Source organism: Amblyraja radiata, chromosome 3, assembly GCF_010909765.2.
Source record: "Amblyraja radiata isolate CabotCenter1 chromosome 3, sAmbRad1.1.pri, whole genome shotgun sequence".
In the NCBI taxonomy this organism is placed as follows: Eukaryota; Metazoa; Chordata; class Chondrichthyes; order Rajiformes; family Rajidae; genus Amblyraja; species Amblyraja radiata.
This window is the reverse complement of record NC_045958.1, coordinates 130,823,478-130,849,707: the sequence shown is the minus strand read 5'-3', so window position 1 is coordinate 130,849,707 and position 26,230 is coordinate 130,823,478. Positions and strand designations below refer to the sequence as shown.

Sequence of the window (26,230 nt, the reverse complement as noted above, 5' to 3'; positions counted from 1 at the left end):
CTTCCGATGTAACTGACTAATGTGAATCCAATCTGTGTTTTCAGGAATATTCCAGCCTCACATACAACAGCTACTGGTCCTTGCCACTCCTGTGGATATCGTAATCCTTGGCATCAGCTTAACCAATTCGCAGTCAGGTACAGACCATGAGAATTTACAGCCTCTGCTCACTCTGTAGCAACTCCGACTTAATAATTAAACCAACAAGGGAGGTGCCGTGGTAGTCTGGCGCAGTGACCTCTGCCGCGCTGAGGCCAGGCGACAACTCTCAGACATCACCTCCAACTTATCCTTGGATCATGATCCCACAGACGAGCCTCGTTCCTGAATATCACACACCATTTCTGATTCCATTACTTCCGGCTCTCTGCCTCCAAAACATTCAACCTTATCGTTCCCCAGCCCCACACGGCCCCATTATATCTTCTCCCCAAAATCCACAAACAGAACTGTCCTGGCAGACCCATTGTTTCTGCTTGTTCACGTTCCACTGAATTAATTTCCAGGCGTGCAATGCCCTATCCCCGAACTCAACCTCCGCTACATTCATGACTGCATTGATGCTACCTCCTGCACCCATGCAGAACTCACTGACTTCGTCAATTTCACGACTAATTTCCATCCTACACTCAAATTCACTTGGACCATCTCTGACACCTCCCTACCGTTTCTAGATTTCACCGTCTCCATTACTGGAGACGGACTATTGACTGTCATCTATTACAAACCCATTGACTCCCCTAGCTATTTAGACTACACTTCTTCCCACCCTGCTTCCTGTAAAGACTCTATCCCTTACTCCCAATTCCTCCGTCTACGACGCACCTGCACCCAGGATTAGTTTTCCATACCAGGTGATCGGCGATGTCCTCATTCTTTGGAGAGTAGGAGTTCCCCTCTTCCATTATAGATGATGCTCTCGCTAGGGTCTCCTCGATATCCCGCAGCTCTGCTCTTGCTTCCCTACCCCCCATTTGTAACAATGAAAGTCCCCATTGTCCTCACCTTCCACCCCATCAGCCGTCACATAGAGCACACAATCCTCCGACATTTTCACCACCTCTAACGGGATCCCACCACAAGCCACATCTTCCCATCTCCACCCCTTTCTGCTTTCCGTAGAGACCGGTCCCTCTGCAACTCCCTGGTCAGCTTGTCCCTTCCCACCCAAACCACCAGAAGATTGGGGAACCTGGGACAGTTAATGGAGATACCTTGAAGAAAGTCCGTATTACAGTTGAGGATGTGCTGGCTGCTCTCAAGTAATGAAGGTAGATACATTTTCCGATCCTGATCAGATATACTTCTGAAGAGGGCAGGGCCATCGATGTCTATATAGATTTCAGCAAACAATAGATAATGTTCCGCCTGGCAGGCTGCTCTGGATGGTTAGATCGCATGGGATCCAGGGAGAGATAGCTGACTGGATAGAGAATTGGCTTTATGGAAGGAAGCAGAGAGTGATGGTGGAAGGTTGTTTTTCAGACTGGAGGCTTGTGAGTTGTGGCCAGGCCCATTGCTTTTTGTTGTTTATATCAACAGTTTGGATGAGAATGTACAAGGCATTGTTAATAAACTTACAGATGACACTAAAGTTGCTGATATTGTAGATTGCGAAGATGGTTCTCAAAAATGGCATCAGTATCTTGATCAGCTGGGCAAGTGGGCAGAAGAATAGTTCATGAAGTTTAATGCAGATTAGCATGAAGTGTTGCATTTTGGGAAATTAAACCAGGGCAGGACCTTCACAGTGAATACTCATTTGGAGCGAAATTCTTCAGGGAACGGGGATTCCCCTCCGCCACCATAGATGAGGCTCACACCAGGGTCTCATCCATACCCCGTAACACTGCTCTCTCTCCCCATCCACGCACACGCAACAAGGGCAGAGTCCCTCTGGTCCTCACCTTTCACCCCACCAGCCGGCAAATACAACACATAATCCTCCGCCATTTCTGCCACCTCCAACGTGACCCCACCACTCGCCACATCTTCCCATCTCCCCCCATGTCTGCCTTCCGCAAAGACCGCTCCCTCCGCAACTCCCTCGTCAATTCTTCCCTTCCCTCCCGCACCACCCCCTCCCCGGGCACTTTCCGTTGCAACCGCAAGAAATGCAACACCTGTCCCTTCACCTCCCACCTCGACTCCATTCAAGGTCCCAAGCAGTCGTTCCAGGTGCGACAAAGGTTCACCTGTATCTCCTCCAACTTCATCTACTGCATCCGCTGCTCTAGATGTCAGCTGATTTACATCGGTGAGACCAAGCGTAGGTTGGGCGATCGTTTCGCCGAACACCTCCGCTCAGTCCGCAATAACCTACCTGACCTCCCGGTGGCTCAGCACTTCAACTCCCCCTCCCATTCCCAATCCGACCTCTCTGTCCTGGGTCTCCTCCATTGCCAGAGTGAGCAACAGCGGAAATTGGAGGAACAGCACCTCATATTCCGTCTGGGGTCCTTGCGTCCTTATGGCATTAACATTGAATTCTCCCAATTTGGCTAGCCCGTGCTGTCTCCTCCCCTTCCTTAACCCTCGAGCTGTCTCCTCCCACCCTCCCATCCGCCCGCCCTCGGGCTCCTCCTCCTCCTCCCCTTTTCCTTCTTTCTTTCCCCACCCCCCATCAGTCTGAAGAAGGGTTTCGGCCCGAAACGTCGCCTATTTCCTTCGCTCCATAGATGCTGCTGCACCCGCTGAATTTCCCCAGCAATTGTGTGTACCTTCGATATTCCAGCATCTGCAGTTCCCTTTTGAACACTCATTTGGAGCGTTGTGTTCAGTTTAGTTCACCCTGCAATAGGAAGGATGTCATTAAGCTGTAAAGAGTGCCGAGAAGTTTTACAAGGATTTGCCAGGACTCGAGGGCCTGAGACAATAGACAATAGGTGCAGGAGGAGGCCATTCGGCCCTTCAAGCCAGCACCACCATTCTATGCGATCATGGCTGATCATCCACAATCAGTACCCCGTTCCTGCCTTCTCCCCATATCCCCTGACTGCTATCTTCAAGAGCCGTATCTAGCATTCTCTTGAAAGTATCCAGAGAACCGGCCTCCATCGCCCTCTGAGGCAGGGAATTCCACAAACTCACAACTTTCTGTGTGAAAAAGAGAGTTAATCTCCATTATAAATGGCTTACACCTTATTCTTAAACTGTGGCCCCTGGTTCTCGACTCCCCCAACATCGGGAACATGTTTCCTGCATCTAGCGTGTACAAACCCTTAATAATCTTACATGTTTTAATAAGATCCCTTCTCATCCTTCTAAATTCCAGAGTTTACAAGCCCAGCCGTTCCATTCTCTCAGCTTATGACAGTCCCACCATCCCGGGAATTAACCTTGTAAACCTACGCTGTACTCCCTCAATAGCAAGAATGTCCTTCCTCAAATTAGGGGACCAAAACTGCACACAATACTCCAGGTGTGGTCTCACTAGGGCCCTGTACAACTGAAGAAGGACCTCTTTGCTCCTGTACTCAACTCCTCTTGTTATGAAGGCCAACATGCCATTTGCCTTCTTCACTGCCTGCTGTACCTGCATGCTTACATTCGTTGACAGATGAACAAGGACCCCCCAGATCCCGTTGTACTTCCCCATTTCCCACTTTGACACCATTTAGATAATAATCTACCTTCCTGTTTTTGCTACCAAAGTGGATAACCTCACATTTATCCACAATAAACTGCATCAGCCATGCATCTGCCTACTCACCTAACCTATCCAAGTCGCCCTGTATACTCATAGCATCCTCTTCACAGTTCACACTGCCACCCAGCTTTGTGTCATCTGCAAATTTGCTAATGTTACTTGTAATCCCTTCAGCTAAATCATTAACATATATTGTAAATAGCTGCCACCCCAGCACCGAGCCTTGCGGTACCCCACTGCCTGCCATTCTGAAAAGGACCCGTTAATCCCTACTCTTTGTTTCCTGTCACCCAACCAATTTTCTTTCCATGTCAGCACCCTACCCCCAATACCATGTGCCCTAATTCCAGCCGTAAAGTCAATTTTTGATTCATTTTTGCCAACTCTGCCATATATGTGTGGCTGGTTTCACAGTTTCTCAATTAATTATTTTGCAATGTTTGAGGAGTGGGAATGCTGAATGATAGTCTGTGTGGAGGGATGCAGCTCCTACCGGACCCTCTGTTCTCCATCCCTACGGACAACACCTATCTACTGGCAGTCGCTGCCTCTGACAATGGCCGCATCTTCCTTGCGGGCAAGGACGGATGTTTGTACGAGGTTGCCTATCAGGTCAGTTTAATCACCTTCTCCTCTTGTTTTTGCTGCACAATGTTACATCACTAACGTGGTCGTGCTGATTTCTAATTGGCCTTTCCTGACTTTCCAGGCAGAAGCAGGTTGGTTCAGCCAGCGATGCAGGAAAATAAATCATTCCAAGAGTTCCTTGTCATTCCTCATCCCATCGTTGCTGCAGTTCACATTTTCTGAAGACGGTGAGTAAAATAAAAGCTTTGAGTGCGCTCTGGATAAGCGTCTGAAGCATTTTAGTGTTCAAAGTGACAGAGAAGGAATTTGAGAAGGAGAAGGTTAAATCGGAAGTGTCAGTGATGCAGTTGAACAAAGGGAACTATGAAGGCATGAGAGAGGAGTTGGCCAAGGTAGACTGGAAAGGGATCCTAGCAGGAATGATGGTGGAACAGCGATGGCTGGAATTTCTGGGCATAATCCGGAAGACGCAGGATCATTTCATTCCAAAAAGGAAGAAAGATTCTAAGGGGAGTAGGAGGCAACCGTGGCTGACAAGAGAAGTTAGGGATAGAATAAAACTAAAAGAAAAGATGTATAGCACACCCGGAAGCCAGAGGATTGGGAAACTTTCATAGGACAACAGAAGGAAACAAAACGGGTAATACGGGCTGAAAAGAGGAAGTGCGAAGGGAAGCTGGCCAGGAATATAAAGAAGGACAGTAAAAGCTTCTTTAGATATGTTTAAAAAAAAAGTTTTTTTTAAAAAGTGATTTTTATTGGAAGCAATTGTACAAGAATAAAACATTTGGCATATAAAATTATACAATTAATGTACAGCTTCAATTTTAACCTTTTAACTTGAAAATAAGGGAAAAGAAAAGAGAAAGAACAAGAAAGGGAAAAAGTGAAAGGTGAAAAAATAGGACCCCTAGACTAGACGACCAAAGTAGTGTGGCCAAAGAGTGGATAAAGATGTAAGAGGAGAAGGAAAAAAAAACAAAAAAAAAGTGGAGATATAGCTGCCTCTTGTCCCCTCCCCGCCCACCTCACCCAACTTAAAATTGGATTTAAATCCAAAGTTGTGTTGCGCCATACTATCCTTGTAAGAATTCGGTGAAGAGTGTCCATGTCTTAAAAAAATTGATCTGGTTTTTCTGCCAAGACAAGCCTAATATTTTCCAAATGTAGTGTCTCGGACATGTTTGTAATCCACATCTTAACAGCAGGGACTGATGTGTGTTTCCAAAATTTAAGTATTAGTTTTTTCGCCGTTATCAGGCCATAATTAAGGAAACGTCATTGAAATGATGTTAGCTCAGAACAGGCTTCTGACGTACCTAGAGTAATCAATTCTGTGCCGGGGTCCAATTTTATTAGAAAAGATTTCAAAAATTCCCCTCCAGAAATTATGTAACTTTATACAAGAGGCAAAAGAATGGGTTATAGTTGCTTCCTGAAGGAGACATTTATCACAAATAGGAGAAACATTTGGGAAGATCTTATTCAGTTTAGACTTTGAATAATAAAGTCTGTGCAGCATTTTAAATTGTATTAGCGAGTGCCTAACATTAAGAGAACAGTTGGGTATATATAGAAGACTTTCCTCCCATCTATCTTTTAAAATTGTTAGGCCGAGTTCATCTTCCCAAGCTCGTCTAATTACTTCCAACGGTGTGGTTTGTATGTTTAAAAGGGTATTATAAAGGTATGATATTAACTTTTTTGAATCCGAGTTTCTATTCATACATTCGTCTAGTATTCTGGAACAATATATTGATAGTCTTGGGTATATGATTTCAGATAGTCTCGTATTTGAAGATATCTGAAGTATTGGCTACCTTTCAGATGATATTTCAACTGTAATTCTTGAAATGAGAGAAGTTCCCATCTCATAAAGATCTCCCAGTTTTTTAATTCCTAATCTTTCCCATTGTATAAACGCCTTGTTTAAAATAGACGGCTTAAACGAGGGAATATTGGCGATTGTTGAGAGAAGAGATAGATTTCTCAGTTTAAGGGTTGACTTCACTTGTTTCCAGCTTCGTAGGGTACTATGGATAATCAGATTTTTCTCATATACTGTTTTCTTCTGATTTATTGGAGAGAGAAGAATCGCGCCTATATTAAAAGGCGAACAATCTTTTCTCTCCATTATTAACCAGTTTACCTGTGGGCATGTGTTGTCCATCCAATAGATTAAGTTTTTAATATTCATTGCCCAGTAATAGTACAAAAAATTAGGGAGAACTAATCCGCCAGTTTCTTTGGGTTTACATAGATGTCGTTTATGGATTTTGTGTGTTTTATAATCCCAAATAAAGTTTGTGATCAGAGATTCGAGTTTTTTAAAATTTTTAGGGAGATAAATCGGTTTTGATTGAAATAGGAACAGGATTTGTGGAAGGAACAGGGTTACAGGGTTTCCTTTATTGTCATTCAGACCGAAGTCTGAACGAAATTTCGTGCCTGCAGTCATACATACATACAATACAATAAAAAAAACAACAATAAACACATATTAACATCCACCACAGTGAGTCCACATAGCACCTTCTCACTGTGATGGAGGCAAAAATCTTAGGGCTGCAGTCTCTTCCCTCCTCTTCTCTCTCTGCGCTGAGGCGATACCCCACCGGGCGATGTAGCAAACAGTCCCGCGGCTCAAACACCGCGGCCCCGGGGTGGTCGAAGCTGCCGTCCACCAGTTCTGCTGACACAGCCGCTAGCCCGCGGCCGAACCCCGGACTCAGGTCACCGCCGCCAGAACGCCATCCCAGCCACCGGAGCATCGTTCCAGCACCGAGCCGGATCGCCCTCACGTGAGTGCCGTTACTGTCTCAGCCTCGCGCCAGGCCGCCCCAACATGGGCGCCGCTCCTCCCTCGGGCTGGGCCGGGCAGCCCCGACATGGGCGCCGCTCCTCCCTTGGGCTGGGCCGGGCAGCCCCGACATGGGCGCCGCTCCTCCCTCGGGCTGGGCCGTCCAAACATGGGCGCCGCTTCTCCCTCGGGCTGGGCCGGGCAGCCCCGACACGGGCGCCGCTCCTCCCTCGGGCCGGGCAGCCCCGACATGGGCGCCGCTCCTCCCTTGGGCCGGGCAGCCCCGACATGGGCGCCGCTCCTCCCTTGGGCTGGGCCGTCCAAACATGGGCGCCGCTCCTCCCTCGGGCTGGGAGCGCCGCACCTCCCCGAGCTCGGCCACTCCGACGGGAGCACCGTTCCTTCCTCGGACCAGGCCGCCCCCCGGGAGCGTCACAGCCCCTCACGGAAGCCCTGTTCCAGCCCCGAGCCGGGCCGTCCTCACGAGAGCGAGCCCAGGGTGAGCCCTGGCGGGCTCTGCCTCCTGAGCCTCGAGGTCGCCAGCTCCGCCATTAGGCCTCAGCGCAGACGGAGGCAGAGAAGGGGAATACGACAAAAAAGTCGCATTCCCCCGCAGGGAGAGACAGCAAGCCCCGTTTCAACGCCCCCCCCCCCCCAAAACACAAACTAAAAAACCAAAAACTGGACTAGCCAAAACGAAATAAACAACACAAAAAAAGCAAAAACAAACGGACTGCAGGTGAGCCGCTGCTGCCATTTATCTTTCTGGAAGATCACCTTTATGGCATTTATTCTGCCTATGAGGGAAATCGGAAGCGTTTTCCAAAATTGAATAAGGGCATTTAATTCGGTAATTAATGGTGGAAAGTTTGCTTGAAATAGAGAAGTGTATTTTCTAGTTACGTAAACTCCAGGATATTTAAATTTTTCCGTAGCAATTCTAAAAGGAAATTTTAGAAGATGAGTCGGATCTTGAGGCTTTATTGACATAATTTCACTTTTGTTCCAGTTTATTCTATATCCTGAAAAGGAACCAAATTCCTCTATAAGATTTAGTATGTTTGGAATGCTAACTTGGGAATTGGTGATATATAGTAGTACATCATCTGCATACAATGATATTTTATTGTTAGAATGTTTAGTATTATACCCATAAATATTCGGATGTACTCTTATACTTTCTGCTAAAAGTTCAATCGCAAGAGCAAATAACAGAGGTGATAATGCACACCCCTGTCTATTGCCCCTGGATAACTGAAATTTAGGTGAGAGCATTTGATTAGTCAGTATTCTGGCAGTCGGCTTGTCATATAGCAACTTTATCCATGAAATAAAGTTTTCTCCTAATTGAAATTTTTGCAATACTGTAAAAAGATTTTTCCATTCAACTTGGTCAAATGCTTTTTCTGCATCTAATGAAATAAGTTATAAGTCTTTTATCGTTCTATGTGAATACATTATATTAAACAGACGTCTCAAATTGTTGAACGAGTGTCTCTTGGGTATAAACCCAGTATGAGTAGAATGTATTCATTTATTAACGTATTTACTTAATCTTCTTGCCAGGGTTTTAGCTAATATTTTCTGATCTGTATTTAACAGGGCAATTGCTCTATATAATCCCGGCTCTTCGAGATCTTTATCTTTTTTGGGTATCAGTGTAATAGTTGATTCGGCTAAGGTTTGTGGTAGCGTCTGTTCTTTAAATGCGTGTATATAAAGGGCTTGTAAATGCGCAGAAATTAAATCATAAATGTTTTAATAAAATTCATTACTAAACCATTCTTTAAGGGAAAAAGAGTAGCAAAGTCAAATGTGGGTCCCTTGAAGGCAGACACAGGTGAAATTATTATGGGTAACAAGGAAATGGCAGAAGAGTTGAACAGGTTCTTCGGATCTGTCTTCACTAAGGAAGACACAAACAATCTCCCAGATGTACTGGAGGACAGAGGATCTAAGGGGGTAGAGGAACTGAAAGAAATTTTCATTAGTCGAGAAATAGTATTGGGTCGGCTAATGGGTCTGAAGGATGATAAATCCCCTGGACCTGATGGTCTGCATCCCAGGGTCCTCAGGGAGGTGACTCTAGAAATAGTGGACGCATTGGTGATCATTTTCCAATGTTCAATAGATTCAGGATCAGTTCCTGTGGATTGGAGGATAGCTAATGTTATCCCACTTTTCAAGAAAGGAGTAGAGAGAAAACGGTGAATTACAGACCAGTTAGCCTGACTTTGGTGGTGGGAAAGATGCTGGAGTCAATTATTAAAGAGGTAATAATGGGGCATTTGGTTAGCAGTAAAAGGATTAGTCCAAGTCAACATGGATTTATGAAAGGGAAATCATGCTTGACTAATTTTCTGGAATTTTTTTGAGGATGTGACAAGTAAAATGGATGAAGTGGTGCCAGTGGATGTAGTGTATCTAGACAGAAAGCCTTTGATAAGGTCCTGCACGGGAAACTGGTGACTAAAATTAGAGCACATGGTATTGGGGGTAGGGTGTTGACATGGACAAGAAAATTGGTTGGCAGACCGGAAGCAAAGAGTAGGAGTGAACGGGTCCTTTTCAGAATGGCAGGCAGTGGCGAGTGGAGTGCCGCAAGGCTCGGTGTTGGGGCCGCAACTGTTTACCATATATATTAATGATTTGGAAGAGGGAATTAGGAGCAACACTAGCAAGTTTGCGGATGACACAAAGCTGGGTGGCAGTGTGAACTGTGAAGAGGATGTTAGGAGGTTGCAGGGTGACCTAGACAGGTTGAGTGAGTAGGCAGATGCGTGGCAGATGCAGTATAATATAGATAAATGTGAGGTTATCCACTTTGGCGGGAAAAACAAGGGGGCAGATTATTATCTCAATGGGGTTAGGTTAGGTAAGGGGGAGGTACAGCGAGACCTGGGTGTCCTTGTACACCGGTCACTGAAAGTTGGCGTGCAGGTACAGCAGGCAGTGAAGAAAGCTAATGGAATGTTGGCCTTCATAACAAGAGGATTTCAGTATAGGAGTAAAGAGGTTCTTCTGCAGTTGTACAGGGCTCTGGTGAGACCACATCTGGGGTATTGTGTGCTGTTTCGATCTCCTAATTTGAGGAAGCTAATCCTTGTGATTGAGGCAGTGCAGCGTATGTTCACGAGATTGATCCCTGGGATGGCGGGACTGGCATATGAGGAAAGATTGAAAAGACTAGGCTTGTAATCACTGGCACACAAAAATGCTGGAGAAACTCAGCAGGTGCAACAGCATCTATGGAGCGAAGGCAATAGGCAACATTTCGGGCCAAAACCCTTCTTCAGTAATCACCGGCGTTTAAAAGGATTAGGGGGGATCTTATAGAAACATATACAATTATAAAAGGACTGGACAAGCTAGATGCAGGAAAAATGTTCCCAATGTTGGGCGAGTCCAGAACCAGGGGCCACAGTCTTAGAATAAAGGGGAAGCTATTTAAAACAGGTGAGAAAAAACGTTTTCACCCAGAGACTTATGAATTTGTGGAATTCCCTGCCACAGAGGGCAGTGGAGGCCAAATCACTGGATGGATTTAAGAGAGAGTTAGATAGAGCTCTAGGGGCTAGTGGAATCAAGGGATATGGGGGGAAGGCAGGCACGGGTAATTGATTGGGGACGATCAGCCATGATCACAATGAATGGCGGTGCTGGCTCGAAGGGCCGAATGGCCTCCTCCTGTACCCATTTTCTATGTTTCTATGTTTCTAGAAGATATCAGAGTGTGGAACTGATTACTGGTTCTGGTTGAAAGCCAGCTTGAGTGCAGTGGGCCAAATGGCCTCCTTTGTGCGGGAAACATTCTATCAATCGATGACTCAGTATCCTGTCATCAAGTTTGTTCATAATACAAAGAAGGGCGTGTTTGTAAGCTGTGAGGAAGACCTGTTTGTATCGCTGTGAGGGTCTTGCACAGCGATATAGATTATTTTATAGAATATGACAGGTCGAATTACATTTGGGTAAATGTGAGGTCACCCACTTAAAATTATAGAGCTGTACAGATCGGAAACAGGCCCTTCGACCAAACATACCAACCAATCCCTCCCCACCTATGTTCTAGACACCTCAGACACTCTCCGCCGCCTCCACGCATTCCACTCTCTGGGCCCTCACCCCCTCATCTTCACCATGGATGTCCGGTCACTCTACACCTCCATCCCCCACCAGGATGGCCTCGGAGCCCTCCGGTTCTTCCTCGACCAGAGGAGCAACCTATACCCAGCCACTGACACTCTCCTCCGCTTAGCGGAGTTGGTCCTCACCCTCAACAACTTTACATTTGACTCCTCCCATTTCCTCCAAACACAAGGCGTAGCTATGGGCACACGCATGGGCCCCAGCTACGCCTGCCTCTTTGTCGGGTACGTTGAACAATCCTTGTTCGAGACGTACCAGGGCCCCATCCCCGACCTCTACCTCCGTTACATTGACGACTGCTTTGGTGCCACCTCCTGCACCTACACACAACTGACTGACTTCATCCACTTCACCACCAACTTCCATCCGGCACTCCAATACACCTGGACGATTTCCGACACTTCCCTACCATTCCTTGACCTCACCATCTCCATCGCAGGGGACAGACTCCTGACCGACATACATTACAAACCCACTGACTCACATGGCTATCTGGACTACACATCTTCCCACCCTGCCCCCTGTAAAGACTCCATCCCCTACTCCCAATTCCTCCGCCTACGCCGCATCTGTTCCCAGGATGAGACATTTCATACCAGGGCATCGGAAATGTCCTCGTTCTTCAGGGAACGGGGATTCCCCTCCGCCACCATAGATGAGGCTTACACCAGGGTCTCATCCATACTCCGTAACACTGCTCTCTCTCCCCATCCCCGCACACGCAACAAGGGCAGAGTCCCTCTGGTCCTCACCTTTCACCCCACCAGCCGGCAAATACAACACATAATCCTCCGCCATTTCCGCCACCTCCAACGTGACCCCACCACTCGCCACATCTTCCCATCTCCCCCCATGTCTGCCTTCCGCAAAGACCGCTCCCTCCGCAACTCCCTCGTCAATTCTTCCCTTCCCTCCCGCACCACCCCCTCCCCGGGCACTTTCCGTTGCAACCGCAAGAAATGCAACACCTGTCCCTTCACCTCCCCCCTCGACTCCATTCAAGGTCCCAAGCAGTCGTTCCAGGTGCGACAAAGGTTCACCTGTATCTCCTCCAACCTCATCTACTGCATCCGCTGCTCTAGATGTCAGCTGATTTACATCGGTGAGACCAAGCGTAGGTTGGGCGATCGTTTCGCCGAACACCTCCGCTCAGTCCGCAATAACCTACCTGACCTCCCGGTGGCTCAGCACTTCAACTCCCCCTCCCATTCCCAATCCGACCTCTCTGTCCTGGGTCTCCTCCATTGCCAGAGTGAGCAACAGCGGAAATTGGAGGAACAGCACCTCATATTCCGTCTGGGGACCTTGCGTCCTTATGGCATTAACATTGAATTCTCCCAATTTGGCTAGCCCTTGCTGTCCCCTCCCCTTCCTTAACCCTCTAGCTGTCTCCTCCCACCCTCCCATCCGCCTGCCCTCGGGCTCCTCCTCCTCCTCCCCTTTTCCTTCTTTCTTTTCCCCCACCCCCCATCAGTCTGAAGAAGGGTTTCGGCCCGAAACGTCGCCTATTTCCTTCGCTCCATAGATGCTGCTGCACCCGCTGAGTTTCCCCAGCAATTTTGTGTACCTTCGATATTCCAGCATCTGCAGTTCCCTTTTGAACCAATTGACTAACCCACTTTCCTGACCCATATCCCTCCAAAAATTTCTGATCAACGTACGTGTCTTTGAAATAGAAACATAGAAAATAGGTGCAGGAGTAGGCCATTCGGCCCTTCAAGCCTGCACTGCCATTCAATATGATCATGGCTGATCATCTAACTCAGTATCCTGTACCTGCCTTCTCTCCATACCCCTGATCCCTTTAGCCACAAGGGCCACATCTAACTCCCTCTTAAATATAGCCAATGAACTGGCCTCAACTACCTTCTGTGGCAGAGAATTCCAGAGATTCACCACTCTCTGTGTGAAAAATGTTTTCCTTATCTCGGTCCTAAAAGATTTCCCCCTTATCCTTAAACTGTGACCCCTTGTTCTGGACTTCCCCAACATCGGGAACAATCTTCCTGCATCTAGCCTGTCCAACCCCTTAAGAATTTTGTAAGTTTCTATAAGATCCCCCCTCAATCTTCTAAATTCTAGCGAGTACAAACCGAGTCTATCCAGTCTTTCTTCATATGAAAGTCCTGACATCCCAGGAATCAGTCTGGTGAACCTTCTCTGTACTCCCTCTATGGCAAGAATGTCTTTCCTCAGATTAGGAGACCAAAACTGTACGCAATACTCCAGGTGTGGTCTCACCAAGACCCTGTACAACTGCAGTAGAACCTCCCTGCTCCTATACTCAAATCCTTTTGCTATGAATATACCATTCGCCTTCTTCACTGCCTGCTGCACCTGCATGCCTACTTTTAATGACTGGTGTACCATGACACCCAGGTCTCGTTGCATCTCCCCCTTTCCTAATCGGCCACCATTCAGATAAATGTCTACTTTCCTGTTTTTGCCACCAAAGTGGATAACCTCACATTTATCCACATTATACTGCATCTGCCATGCATTTGCCCACTCACCCAGCCTATCCAAGTCACCTTGCAGCCTCCTAGTATCCTCCACACAGCTAACACTGCCCCCCAGCTTCGTGTCATCCGCAAACTTGGAGATGTTGCATTCAATTCCTTCGTCCAAATCATTAATATATATCGTAAATAGCTGGGGTCCCAGCACTGAGCCTTGCGGTACCCCACTAGTCACTGCCTGCCATTGTGAAAAGGACCCGTTTACTCCTACTCTTTGCTTCCTGTCTGCCAGCTAGTTCTCTATCCACATCAATACTGAACCCCCAATACCGTGTGCTTTAAGTTTGTATACTAATCTCTTATGTGGGACCTTGTCGAAAGTCTTCTGAAAGTCCAGATATAACACATCCACTGGTTCTCCCTTATCCACTCTACTAGTTACATCCTCGAAAAATTATTTAAGATTCGACAGACATGATTTACCTTTCATAAATCCATGCTGACTTTGTCCAATGATTTCACCACTTTCCAAATGTGCTGCTATCCCATCTTTAATAACTGATTCTAGCAGTTTCCCCACTACCGACGTTAGACTAACTGGTCTGTAATTCCCCGTTTTCTCTCTCCCTCCCTTTTTAAAAAGTGGGGTTACATTAGCTACCCTCCAATCCTCAGGAACTACTCCAGAATCTAAAGAGTTTTGAAAAATTATCACTAATGCATCCACTATTTCTGGGGCTACTTCCTTAAGTATTCTGGGATGCAGCCTATCTGGCCCTGGGGATTTATCGGCCTTTAATCCATTCAATTTACCCGGCTAACCTGGATTTCACTCAGTTCCTCTATCTCATTTGACCCCCGGTCCCCTGCTATTTCCAGCAGATTATTTATGTCTTCCTTAGTGAAGACGGAACCAAAGTAGTTATTCAATTGGTCTGCCATGTCCTTGTTCCCCATGATCAATTCACCTGTTTCTGACTGCAAGGGACCTACATTTGTTTTAACTAATCTTTTTCTTTTCACATATCTATAAAAGCTTTTGCAGTCAGTTTTTATGTTCCCTGCCAGTTTTCTTTCATAATCTATTTTCCCTTTCCTAATTAAGCCCTTTGTCCTCCTCTGCTGGACTCTGAATTTCTCCCAGTCCTCTGGTAAGCTGCTTTTACTGGCTAATTTGTACACTTCATCTTTTGTTTTGATACTATCCCTGATTTCCCTTGTTATCCACGGATGCATTACCTTCCCTGATTAATTTTTTTGCCAAACTGGGATGAACAATTGTTGTAGTTCATCCATGCAGTCTTTAAATGCCTTCCATTGCATATCCACCGTCAACCCATTAAGAATCAATTGCCAGTCAATCCTGGCCAATTCACGTCTCATACCCTCAAAGTTACCTTTCTTTAAGTTCAGGACCCTTGTTTCTGAATTAACAATGTCACTCTCCATCCTAATGAACAACTCAACCATATTATGGTCACTCTTGCCCAAGGGGCCACGCACAACAAGACTGCTAACTAACCCTTCCTCATTACTCAATACCCAATCTAGAATAGCCTGCTCTCTCGTTGGTTCCTCTAAATGTTGGTTTTGAAAACTATCCCGCATACATTCCAAGAAATCCTCTTCCTCAGCACCCTTGCCAATTTGATTCACCCAATCTATATGTAGATTGAAGTCACCCATTATAACTGTTTTACCTTTGTTGCATGCATTTCTAATTTCCTGTTTGATGCCATCCCCAACTCCACTACTACTGTTAGGTGGCCTGTACACAACTCCCACTAACGTTTTCTGCCCCTTAGTGTTTGGCAGCTCTACCCATATCGATTCCACATCCTCCAAGCTAATGTCCTTCCTTTCTATTGCGTTAATCTGCTCTCTAACCAGCAACGCTACGACCCTTTAGAAGAAGCAATGAATATTAAGGCTGATTCACAAAAATTAATATCATACTTTTATAATAATATATTATATAGAGAATCACCCTCAACAGAAGCACTAAGGGAAGCTTGGGAACATGAGCTAATGATAAAGATCTCAAAGGATAGATGGGAAAAGTATTTGATGAATACACATAACTGTTCTATTAATACAAGACATAATTTAATTCAATTCAAATTATTACATAGACTATATTATTCAAAAACGAGGTTGAATAAATTTTATCCAAACGTCTCTCCCAGATGCCATAAATGTTTGTTTCAAAACGCTAATATAACACATTCATTTGTAGGATGTACAAAGTTGAATAAATTTTGGAGTGATATATTTGATATATTTACAAAGCTCTTCAAGTCAAGAATAGAACCCAAAATGGAATGGATTATATTTGGAATAATAGGAGAAGATACCAATTTAAATAAAGACCAAAATGTTTTTTTTAATTATGGGTTAATAATTGGAAAGAAATTGATACTTAAATTTTGGAAAAATACAACCATACCAACTGTTAAAATGTGGATTAGGAATATGATGGACATAGCACGCCTTGAAGAAATGAGACTCCGACTAATAGATAAATATGACCAATTCTTAAGGAGTTGGTCTCCTTTCATCGACTTTTTGGAATCATGTGATGCAGCGGTACCATAAGGATTGCTGATTTCATTTCATGACGTGGATAGATCTACATCTCCGAATATAGATTTGAAAATTTCTCTTTTAAAATTCCACCTTTTCTTTTTTATTTTATTTTTTTATTTTTATTTTTTTTTATATCCACACTTCACATTTTTCTACTCTCTACCATCTATTTTTCCACTCTTTCCCCTTTCTATTGTTTTCTTTTTCTTGTCTTGCTTACTTCCTTCTCATAACATAAAACTAGAGGTTGTACATAGAATGGATTACGGTATGACATAGTTGGCACCTAAAATTAGGTGCCACTGTATTGTTTTGTATTGTATTAACTTCTAATAAAATAAACAAAAAAAACCAAAAAAAAACAGCAACGCTACCCCACCTCCTTTCCCTTTCTATCTATCCCTCCTGAATATTGAATATCCCTGGATGTTCAGCTCCCAGCCTTGGTCACCCTGGAGCCATGTCTCCGTGATCCCAACTATATCATAATCATTAAGAGCTATCTGCACATTCAACTCATCCACCTTGTTACGAATGCTCCTTGCATTGAGACACAAAGCCTTCAGGCTTGTTTTTACAACGCTCTTACCCCTTACACAATTATGTTGAAAAGTGGCCCTTTTTGATTTTTGCCCTGGATTTGTCTGCCTGCCACTTTTACTTTTCACCTTGTTATCTATTGCACCTACCCTCATTTTACACCCCTCTGTCTCTACGCTCACACATTTAAAACCACCCGTGTAGCAGTGGCAAACCTGCCTGCCAGAATGCTGGTCCCCCACCTGTTAAGATGCAATCTGTCCCTTTTGTACAGTTCGCCCTTACTCCAAAACAGATCCCAGTGATCTAAGAATCTAAATCCCTGCCCCGTGCACCAGTTCCTCAGCCACACATTCAGGTCCCGTATCTCCCTGTTCCTGCTCTCGCCAGCACGAGGAACTGGAAGCAAACCGGAGATAACAACTCTGGAGGTCCTGCTTTTCAGCATTTTTCCGAGCTCTCTAAAGTCACGCTGCAGAATATTCATCCCCTTCTTTCCGACATCGTTTGTGCCGACATGCACTACCACTTCCGGATGTTCACCTTCGCCCTTGAGGATTTTCTGCACTCTGTCCGTGACATCCTGGATCCTGGCACCAGGAAGGCAGCACACCATCCTCGAATCCCGTCTGTTGCCGCAGAAACCCCTGTCCATACCTCTCACAATGGAGTCTCCCACTAGAATGGCGTTGCCTGACTTTGGCCTTTTTGGTTTTGGCTCAACAGCCCTATTCGCATCGCAAGCCAGTCCACTCAGTGTAAAAACGTCTTTTGTCCCGACAGCTTCTAAGTGGGTGAACCTGTTCACAAGAGGTGCAACACCCGGGGACGTTTGCATGCCATGCTTCCCTCCCTTTTTCACTGTCTGTCACCTTCTCTCTTCCAGTACCTTAGGTGTAACAGTCTTGCTGTAGGACTTGTCGAGGAACGACTCCGTTTCTCGGACGAACCTGAGGTCATCCACTTGCTTCTCCAGTTCCCCAACACAGTCCTTCAGGAGCTGTACCTGGATGCACTTCTCACATTTGTAGCAGCCAGAGGCACCAGCAGTGTCCTTGACCTCCCACATGCTGCAAGCAATGTTGCTATTGTACCTGTCTCAACCACATCCTCTGGCAGTTTGCTCCATATACGTACATGGGCGGACATCCCCCCCCCCCCCCACCATGCTTTGAGATGTGAGGGACAATCCCCCCCCCTGTGTTTTGTAATCCGGACTTTATCAGACGCTTTCTAAGGGCGAATCGGCCCTTCGCGGGGCTTTTCAGCGCCCGGCGTGGCTTAAAATCAAACTGCTGCATCAAGGCTCCTGATGTTGAAGCACCCACCGGCCGATGAAAGGCCCCATGTTTCGGGTCGATTCAAGCCCCGCGATTCGGGGCAGACAAAGCTGCTGTTGCTGGGGTTCGCAGTTGGTCACCAACCAGGTCAGCTCCTGGTGTTACCGTTCCACAGAGCCCACGGCCGAAGCCTCGCGTGCGCGAACAGCCGCAAAGAAATTGTGTCTCCCCCCCCATGTTTTGATAGCGATTTTCATGCCTGTATACGTATCATCCTCTTTGTGGAAAAAGTTGCCCTAGGCCCCTTAACAATTTTTCTCCTTTCATCCTTTCATCTAAAACATAGGCCCTCTAGTTTTAGACTACCCTACCCCAGGGAAAAGGATTTTCACCTAATGTATGCCCCAAAATTTTATATACCTCCAAAGTCACCCGTTAGCCTCCTACGTTCCAGAGAACAATGACACAACCTATTCAACCTCGTTTTATAACTCAGTCCCACCGGACCAGACCAGACCCACAACCACTATTTTACTCCTTCCAAGAAATGTTGAATTCAATTGGCTAGCTCATCTTGGATTTCATGCAATCTAATCTTCCAGACTAGTCTGCTGTGTTTTGCCTATGTTCACTGCCCTGCCCTGACCAATCCTGTTGATAACCTCTTCAAAAATCTCTGTCAGAGTAATGAGACATTATTTCCCACGCACAGTCATGCTGTTGGACATATTTGCAGCCAGATTTTGTCAAACATTTATTTTCACATTTTTACCTCTCCAGATCCCTTGGTACAGATTGCCATTGATAACTCCAGAAACATCTTATACACTCGGTCTGAGAAGGGGGTCCTGCAGGTAAGCTGCTCCTTTATGCTCGGTGTTAGCAAGAGAGGATGACTTCTATTCATTGCTCTAGGTTTAATTCTAATGACTATTAGGGTGAGGGCAAGGCGGACTCGCATTGCCAATCGGGTGGGATGGTATCTTTGCTGCACTGAGGTAGAATCTGTCATGCAGAAGAGTTTGTGTTCCAGTGTGACGTTTGACTGATCTGTCTTGATTTTGATCGCTGCTGACTTCTCTGTTTGGTTTCAGGTGTATGATCTGGGTACAGATGGCCAAGGGATGAGCAGGGTGGCTTCCTTATCCCAGAATTCATTAGTGTCAGCAGCAGGTAACATAGCCAGGTGAGTGTGTAATTTGTTTTAATCAATTTATGTTTTGTGTTTGGAGATATGATTGTCCTGGGTATTGGCGTTTCACAATACCTTTTTTTTTTTGGGTTTCCTCCCACACTCCAAAGATGTGCAGGTTTGTAGGTTAATTGGCCTAGTATAAATGCAAATTGTCCCTAATGTGTGTAGGATAGTGTTAATGTGCAGGGATCGCTGGTCGGTACGGACTTGGTGGGTCGAAGGGCCTGTTTCCACGCTGTTTCTCTAAACTAATTCTGAACAATACCGAGGAAGAATTTAAAAAAAAATCAGCTGCTGGAAATCTGAAATAAAAACAGAAAATACTGGAAATACTGCCAATTCTAACCCTAATTCTATTGCATGGCGACACAGATAGATAAGTTGGTTCAGAAGGCTTTTGGCATGCTGGCCTTCATCCGTCAAGGAATTGAATATCACATTGGGATGTTATGTTACAGTTGGTCGCGTTGTTGCTGAGGCCTCACTCGCAATATTGTGGTTAGTTTGGTTACCCTATTCCAGAAAAGATGTCCTTATGCTGGAAAGAGTGCAGAGAAGATTTATGAAAACGTTGCCAGGAGCTATAGGGAGAGGTTTGGCAGGCTAGAACTTGTTCCTCGCGAATTGGAGACTGAAGGGCCTCTCACACTTACGCAATTTTTTCGACGACTTGCCGGTTTCCCTCATAGTCGCAGCAGGTCGCCTGTTTGGTCGTGAGTAGTCGCCCAAAGAGTTCTACCTTTTTCTAGTCGTCACTGGATTTACAACATTTTGACTTTTTTTCGGCGGCCTGCTGTGACTATGATGGAAAAATTAGAAAAAAATGGGGGGAAAAAGTCACCGAAAAAATCGTGAAAGTGGGACAGGCCCTTGAGGAATAATATTTATGGAGGTGTCGAAGATCATGAGGGGCATTGACAGGGTGCATGCACAGAGTTGTTTTCCCAGGGAAGGTGAATCAAGAACTAGAGGCTATGGGCTTAAGGTGAGAGGGGAAAGGTTTGATAGGAACTGGAGGGGCATCTTTGACACAGTGGGTTTATGGAACAAACTCAGAGGAGGCAGTTGAGACCGGTACAAGAACAATATTTAAAAGACATTTGGATAGGCACATGGATAGGAAAGGTTTAAAGGGATATGGGCCAAACGTGGGAAAATGGGCCTAGCTTGGACGGGATGGTTGGCATGGATGAGGTGGCCTATTTCCGTGCAGTATGACTCTACGACAACTCAGGTTTAATGAAGTGTCTTTAATTATTTTTATTGCACATGCATTTTCTGCTTCTATTTTAATTGTGAGGAAATCTTGCACAATATAAAAGCCAAAAGTGTGTAACTGGGACCAACCCAGAATGCCTACCTGGTCATCACAGACAATGTAGACTGAAGGGCCTTCTTCCATGGTGTATAATTCTGCAACTCTCAGACTTTATGATACTCCTGTCCTTCCAATCAACAACACTCTCCATGTATGTTTTTCATTAGGTTTGTGTTATCGGAAAAGAAAAACCATTGGCTTTGATCCAAAGTACTTGTGTTACAATAATTGCAATAAATGTAAATAATTACATTATTACTAAGTGCAATACTTGTACAATAGAAAGTGGCAGCTGAATTTCAGACATTGACAGGAAGAGATGTGGGATGAGTCATAGTCATAGAGTGATACAGTGTGGAAACAGGCCCTCACCGGCCAACATGTCCCAGCTACACTAATCCCACCTTCCCACGTTTGACCCATATTCCTCCAAACCTGTCCTATCTATGTACCTGTCAAGTTGTTTCTTAAACGTTGGGATAGTCCCTGTCTCAACTACCTCCTCTGGCAGCTTGTTCCATACATCCACCACCCCTTGTGTGAACAATTTACCCCTTGGATTCCTATTAATTTCTTTCCCCTTCACGTTAAACATGTCCTCTGGTCCTCGGTTCACCTGATCTGGGCAAGAGACTCTGTGCATCTACCCAATCTATTCCTCTCATTACTTTATACATTTCTATAAGATCTTCCCTCATCCTCCTGCACTCAAAGGAATGTAGGAGTCAACCTCTTCCTTTAGCTAAGACCTCTAGTCCTGGCAACATCCTCGTAATTGTAGCCTTTCTGGCTTGACAACATCTTTCCTATAACATGGTGCCCAGAACTGAACACAATACTCTGAATGCGGCCTCGCCAACATCTTATACAACTGCAACAAGATCTCCAAACTTCTAACTGATGAAGGCCAATGTGCCAAAAGCCATTTTTCAATTCAATTCAATTCAATTCAATTCAACTTTAATGTCATTGCACAAATACTGAGTATGGGTACAACGAAATGCAGTTTTGCGTCAGTCCGTAGTAGTGCAATATAGAAATTTAAAAAAAAAAGAAGATACAGAATAATCAAAAATACAGAATAATTAAACAATGGGGACGGAGGGACCGGAGAAATCTATCGGCGGGACTCCGAGTTCAGCAATGTGATGGTATAATTGTAGAAGCTGTTCCTCATCCTACTGGTACGAGACCTGAGGCTCCTGTACCGTCTCCCTGATGGGAGGAGGGCAAACAGTCCATGGTTGGGGTGGGAGGGGTCTTTAATGATCTTCCCAGCCCGTCTCAGACACCGTTTTCGGTGGAGGGCATCCATGGCAGGGAGCGGGGCACCGATGATGTGCTGCGCGGTTTTCACCACCCGTTGTAATGCCTTCCTGTCTGCTACGGTGCAACTACTGTACCATACCGTGAAGCAGGTGGTCAGGATGCTCTCGATGGTACAGCGGTAGAAGTTGGTCAGGATCTGGGGGGACAGGTGGGCTTTCTTGAGCCTCCTCAGGAAGTAAAGGCGCTGCTGTGCCTTTTTGATCAGCTTGGAGGTGTTGAGGGACCAGGACAAATCCTCCGAGATGTGTACCCCGAGGAATTTGTAGTTGGAGACGCGCTCCACCTCAGTCCCGTTTATGTGGATGGGGGTATGACTGCCTCCTCTGACCTTCCTGAACTCGACAATAATTTCCTTCGTCTTCTTGGAGTTGAGGACGAGGTTATTGTTGGCACACCAGGCTGTCAGGTGCTGGACCTCCTCTCTGTAGGCTGACTCATCTTGACCTTCACCTTCAAGAAACCATGCACCTACACTCCTAGATCCCTCTGCTCTACAATACTCCGCAGAACTGTGTAGGTCCTGCACATGTTAGACGCCCCAGAATGCACCACCTAAATTATTTTCCTGAGACTGTGTAAAAGTTGTGTCTCGCTTCACCAGTTACAAACACCAAGTTTGAATTGTTGATGATTTTATGATCTGTTTATTACTGCATTATCAGATTGAAGTCCTTTACCAACTGAACTTTGTAAACATAATTCAATCACAAGCTTAAGTGAATAGAAGTTAACTGATTTAACAAACATTCTAAGTAATTGCAGTGTTTTGTTTAATATACACGTTTGCTTTGTTCACTGGTATATTGTTGTTGTTATTTGCCTGCTCTTTATAGAGTCAGGGTGATAGTGTGGAAACAGGCCATTTAGCCCATCACATCCCAGCTACACTTGTCCCACCTGCCAGCATTTGGTCCATATCCCTCCAAACCTGTCCTGTCCATGTACCTATCTAACTGTTTCCTAAACCTTGGGATTGTCCCTGCCTCCGCTACCTCCTCTGCCAGCTTGTTCCAGACACCCACCACCCTTTGTGTGAAAAAGTTACCCCTTGGATTCCTATTAAATCTTTTCCCCTTCACCTTGAACCAATGTCCTCTGGTCCTCAATTCCCCTATTTTGGGCAAGAGACTGGGAATCTACCCGATCTATTCTTCTTATGATCTTATACACCTTTATAAGATTACCCCTTATCCTCCTGCACTCAAAGGAAGAGTCCCAGCCTACTCGGCCTCTGCCTGTAGCTCAGACCCTCCCGTCCTGGCAACATCCTCGTAAATCTTCTCTGTACCCGTTCCTGCTTGACAACACCTTTCCTATAACATGGTGCCCAGTGCTGAACACGATACTCTAAATGTGGCCTCACTAACGTCGTATACAACTGCAACATGGCTTCCCACTGTGACCTCCCTTCAGTGGGATGTCCTTCCCCTTCTACCATGCAACCTCTCCCCAGCCACTTTTCTAAATGCTGAACAGTTTGTACGTTCTTCCTGTGACTGTGTGGGTTTCCTACAGGTGCCGGTTTCCTACCACACTCCAAAGACCTTTGTGGGTTAAATGGCTTCTGTAAATTGGCCCTAGGATGTAGTTTGGAACTAGTGTAGGGGTTTCTGTAGGTTGGCGCAGACCTGGAGGGCCGAAGGGCCCATTTCTTTGCTGTATCTCTAAACTAAACTTGGGTAGACACAAAATGCTGGAGTAACTCAGCGGGACAGGCAACATCTCTGGAGAGAAGGAATGGGTAACGTTTTGGGTCGTGACCCTTCTTCACACTAAACTTGTCTGTCTTTGTGTGGGATATTTAGAACAGTTATTATTTCAATCCTAGTTGGCCTCCTCCTTTGACTAATTCTGTACGTTGATGACTGCGTTGGATTTGCTTTCAGCACTCATGGGGAACTTAAATTCTCATAACTGTAGCTGGCAATTTCCATTCTGGTGTCACCTTTGCATGGTCCTCCTCTGACTCTTTGCTTACTGATTCTTTGCCAATTTCAGAACTATCGATCGGGCAGTCTTCAAACCGATTGTGCACATTGCTATGATTGAATGCTCGGAGTCTGTGGATTGTCACCTGTTGGCTGTGACACATGCAGGTGAGTAGCTGCAGCTTTGGTGAACGGCGGGGTGCAGGGGTGGTTGATCAGGTCATGGAGTCATCGAGCTGAACAGTACCAAAAAGGGCTCGACAGCCCACAACATTGATGCTGGCTTTTTTGTCCATCTACATTAATCTCTTTTGCTCACTTTTGGTCCATCTCCTTCTCTGCTCTGCCAATTCAAGAGCTTGTCTTTCTATCTCTTAAACATAATCAAGGAACCATATAGGAACGGGTCCACAGGAATGAACACTTTTGGCTTATCTCATCCATGATGGCTTTCTACGCTAATATCATTGTAACCCATTAATCCCATTTAATCCATTTTTTTCCCCTCTGGACCATCTCCTGCAGCTCCACCCATAGATGATCACTTTGCTTTCTATGGGGCCATATTCTTCCGAGTTTTCCTCTGATTGGAACTCGGAGAATGTCCGTAGCGGGTCCGTAGGAGTTCGTGGATGTCTCGTAGCGGCTCGTACGAGTAAAAAGTAACAATTATTTTCATCACGAGTATTTTTTTTACTCGTGAACATTTTTCAGTGTTGAAAAAACGTCACAAGTTTACCGGATTTCCCGAGTACCTACCGTTACTCTTACGAGCACATCCACAAACACCTACAGACCCACTACAGACATTCTCCGAGTTCGAATCAGGGGAAAACTCGGGAGAATTACCTCTTACAGTGGGACAGGCCCTTAAGTATGTGTAGAAATAGCAGGGGCTATGACAGAAGTATTTCAAATGTCGTTAGAAACGGGAATAGTCCCCGAGGATTGGCGTACTGCGCATGTTGCTCCATTGTTTAAAAAGGGTTCTAAGAGTAAACCTAGCAATTATAGACCTGTTAGTTTGACTTCAGTGGTGGGCAAATTAATGGAAAAGATACTTAGAGATAATATATATAAGCATCTGGATAAACAGGGTCTGATTAGGAACAGTCAACATGGATTTGTGCCTGGAAGGTCATGTTTGACTAATCTTCTTGAATTTTTTGAAGAGGTTACTAGGGAAATTGATGAGGGTAAAGCAGTGGATGTTGTCTATATGGACTTTAGTAAGGCTTTGACAAGGTTCCTCATGGAAGGTTGGTTAAGAAGGTTCAATTGTTGGGTATTAATGCAGGAGTAGCAAGATGGATTCAACAGTGGCTGAATGGGAGATGCCAGAGAGCAATGGTGGATGGCTGTTTGTCAGGTTGGAGGCAGGTGACTAGTGGGGTGCCTCAATGATCTGTGTTGGGTCCACTGTTGTTTGTCATGTACATCAATGATCTGGATGATGGTGTGGTAAATTGGATTAGTAAGTATGCAGATGATACTAAGATAGGTGGTGTTGTGGATAATGAAGTAGATTTCCAAAGTCTACAGAGAGATTTAGGCCATTTGGAAGAATGGGCTGAAAGATGGCAGATGGAGTTTAGTGCTGATAAGTGTGAGGTGCTACATCTTGGCAGGACAAATCAAAATAGGACGTACATGGTAAATGGTAGCGAATTGAGGAATGCAGTTGAACAGAGTGATCTAGGAATAACTGTGCATAGTTCCCTGAAGGTGAAATCTCATGTAGATAGGGTGGTAAAGAAAGCTTTTGGTATGCTAGCCTTTATAAATCAGAGCATTGAGTATAGAAGTTGGGATGTAATGTTAAAATTGTACAAGGCATTGGTGAGACCAATTCTGGAGTATGGTGTACAATTTTGGTCGCCCAATTATAGGAAGAATGTCAACAAAATAGAGAGAGTACAGAGGAGATTTACTAGAATGTTGCCTGGGTTTCAGGAACTAAGTTACAGAGAAAGGTTGAATAAGTTAGGTCTTTATTCTCTGGAGCGCAGAAGTTTAAGGGGGGACTTGATAGAGGTCTTTAAAATGATGAGAGGGATAGACAGAGTTGACGTGGATAAGCTTTTCCCACTGAGAGTAGGATAGATTCAAACAAGAGGACATGACGAGAATTAAGGGACAGAAGTTTAGGGGTAACATGAGGGGGAACTTCTTTACTCAGAGAGTGGTAGCTGTGTGGAATGAGCTTCCAGTGGAAGTGGTGGAGGCAGGTTCGATTTTATAATTTAAAAATAAATTGGATAGGTATATGGATGAGAAGGGAATGGAAGGTTATGGTCTGAGTGCAGGTAGATGGGACTAGGGGAGAGTAAGTATTTGGCACGTATTTGTAGGGCCGAGATGGCCTGTTTCCGTGCTGTAATTGTTATATGGTTATATTATATATGGTTA

General features: G+C 45.3%; 1 protein-coding gene across 1 annotated transcript in view; it reads left to right on the top strand.

Annotated features, from left to right (window-relative positions):
* The window catches only part of nup155 (nucleoporin 155), a 129,159-nt gene that overhangs the window by 12,745 nt on the left and 90,184 nt on the right, over positions 1 to 26,230 (top strand). The window contains exons 5-10 of the mRNA XM_033018766.1: positions 45 to 137; positions 4,095 to 4,261; positions 4,359 to 4,464; positions 18,832 to 18,905; positions 19,146 to 19,237; positions 23,892 to 23,989. Coding sequence (XP_032874657.1) covers positions 45 to 137; positions 4,095 to 4,261; positions 4,359 to 4,464; positions 18,832 to 18,905; positions 19,146 to 19,237; positions 23,892 to 23,989 — 630 coding nt within the window. The remainder of the gene's footprint in view (positions 1 to 44; positions 138 to 4,094; positions 4,262 to 4,358; positions 4,465 to 18,831; positions 18,906 to 19,145; positions 19,238 to 23,891; positions 23,990 to 26,230) is intronic.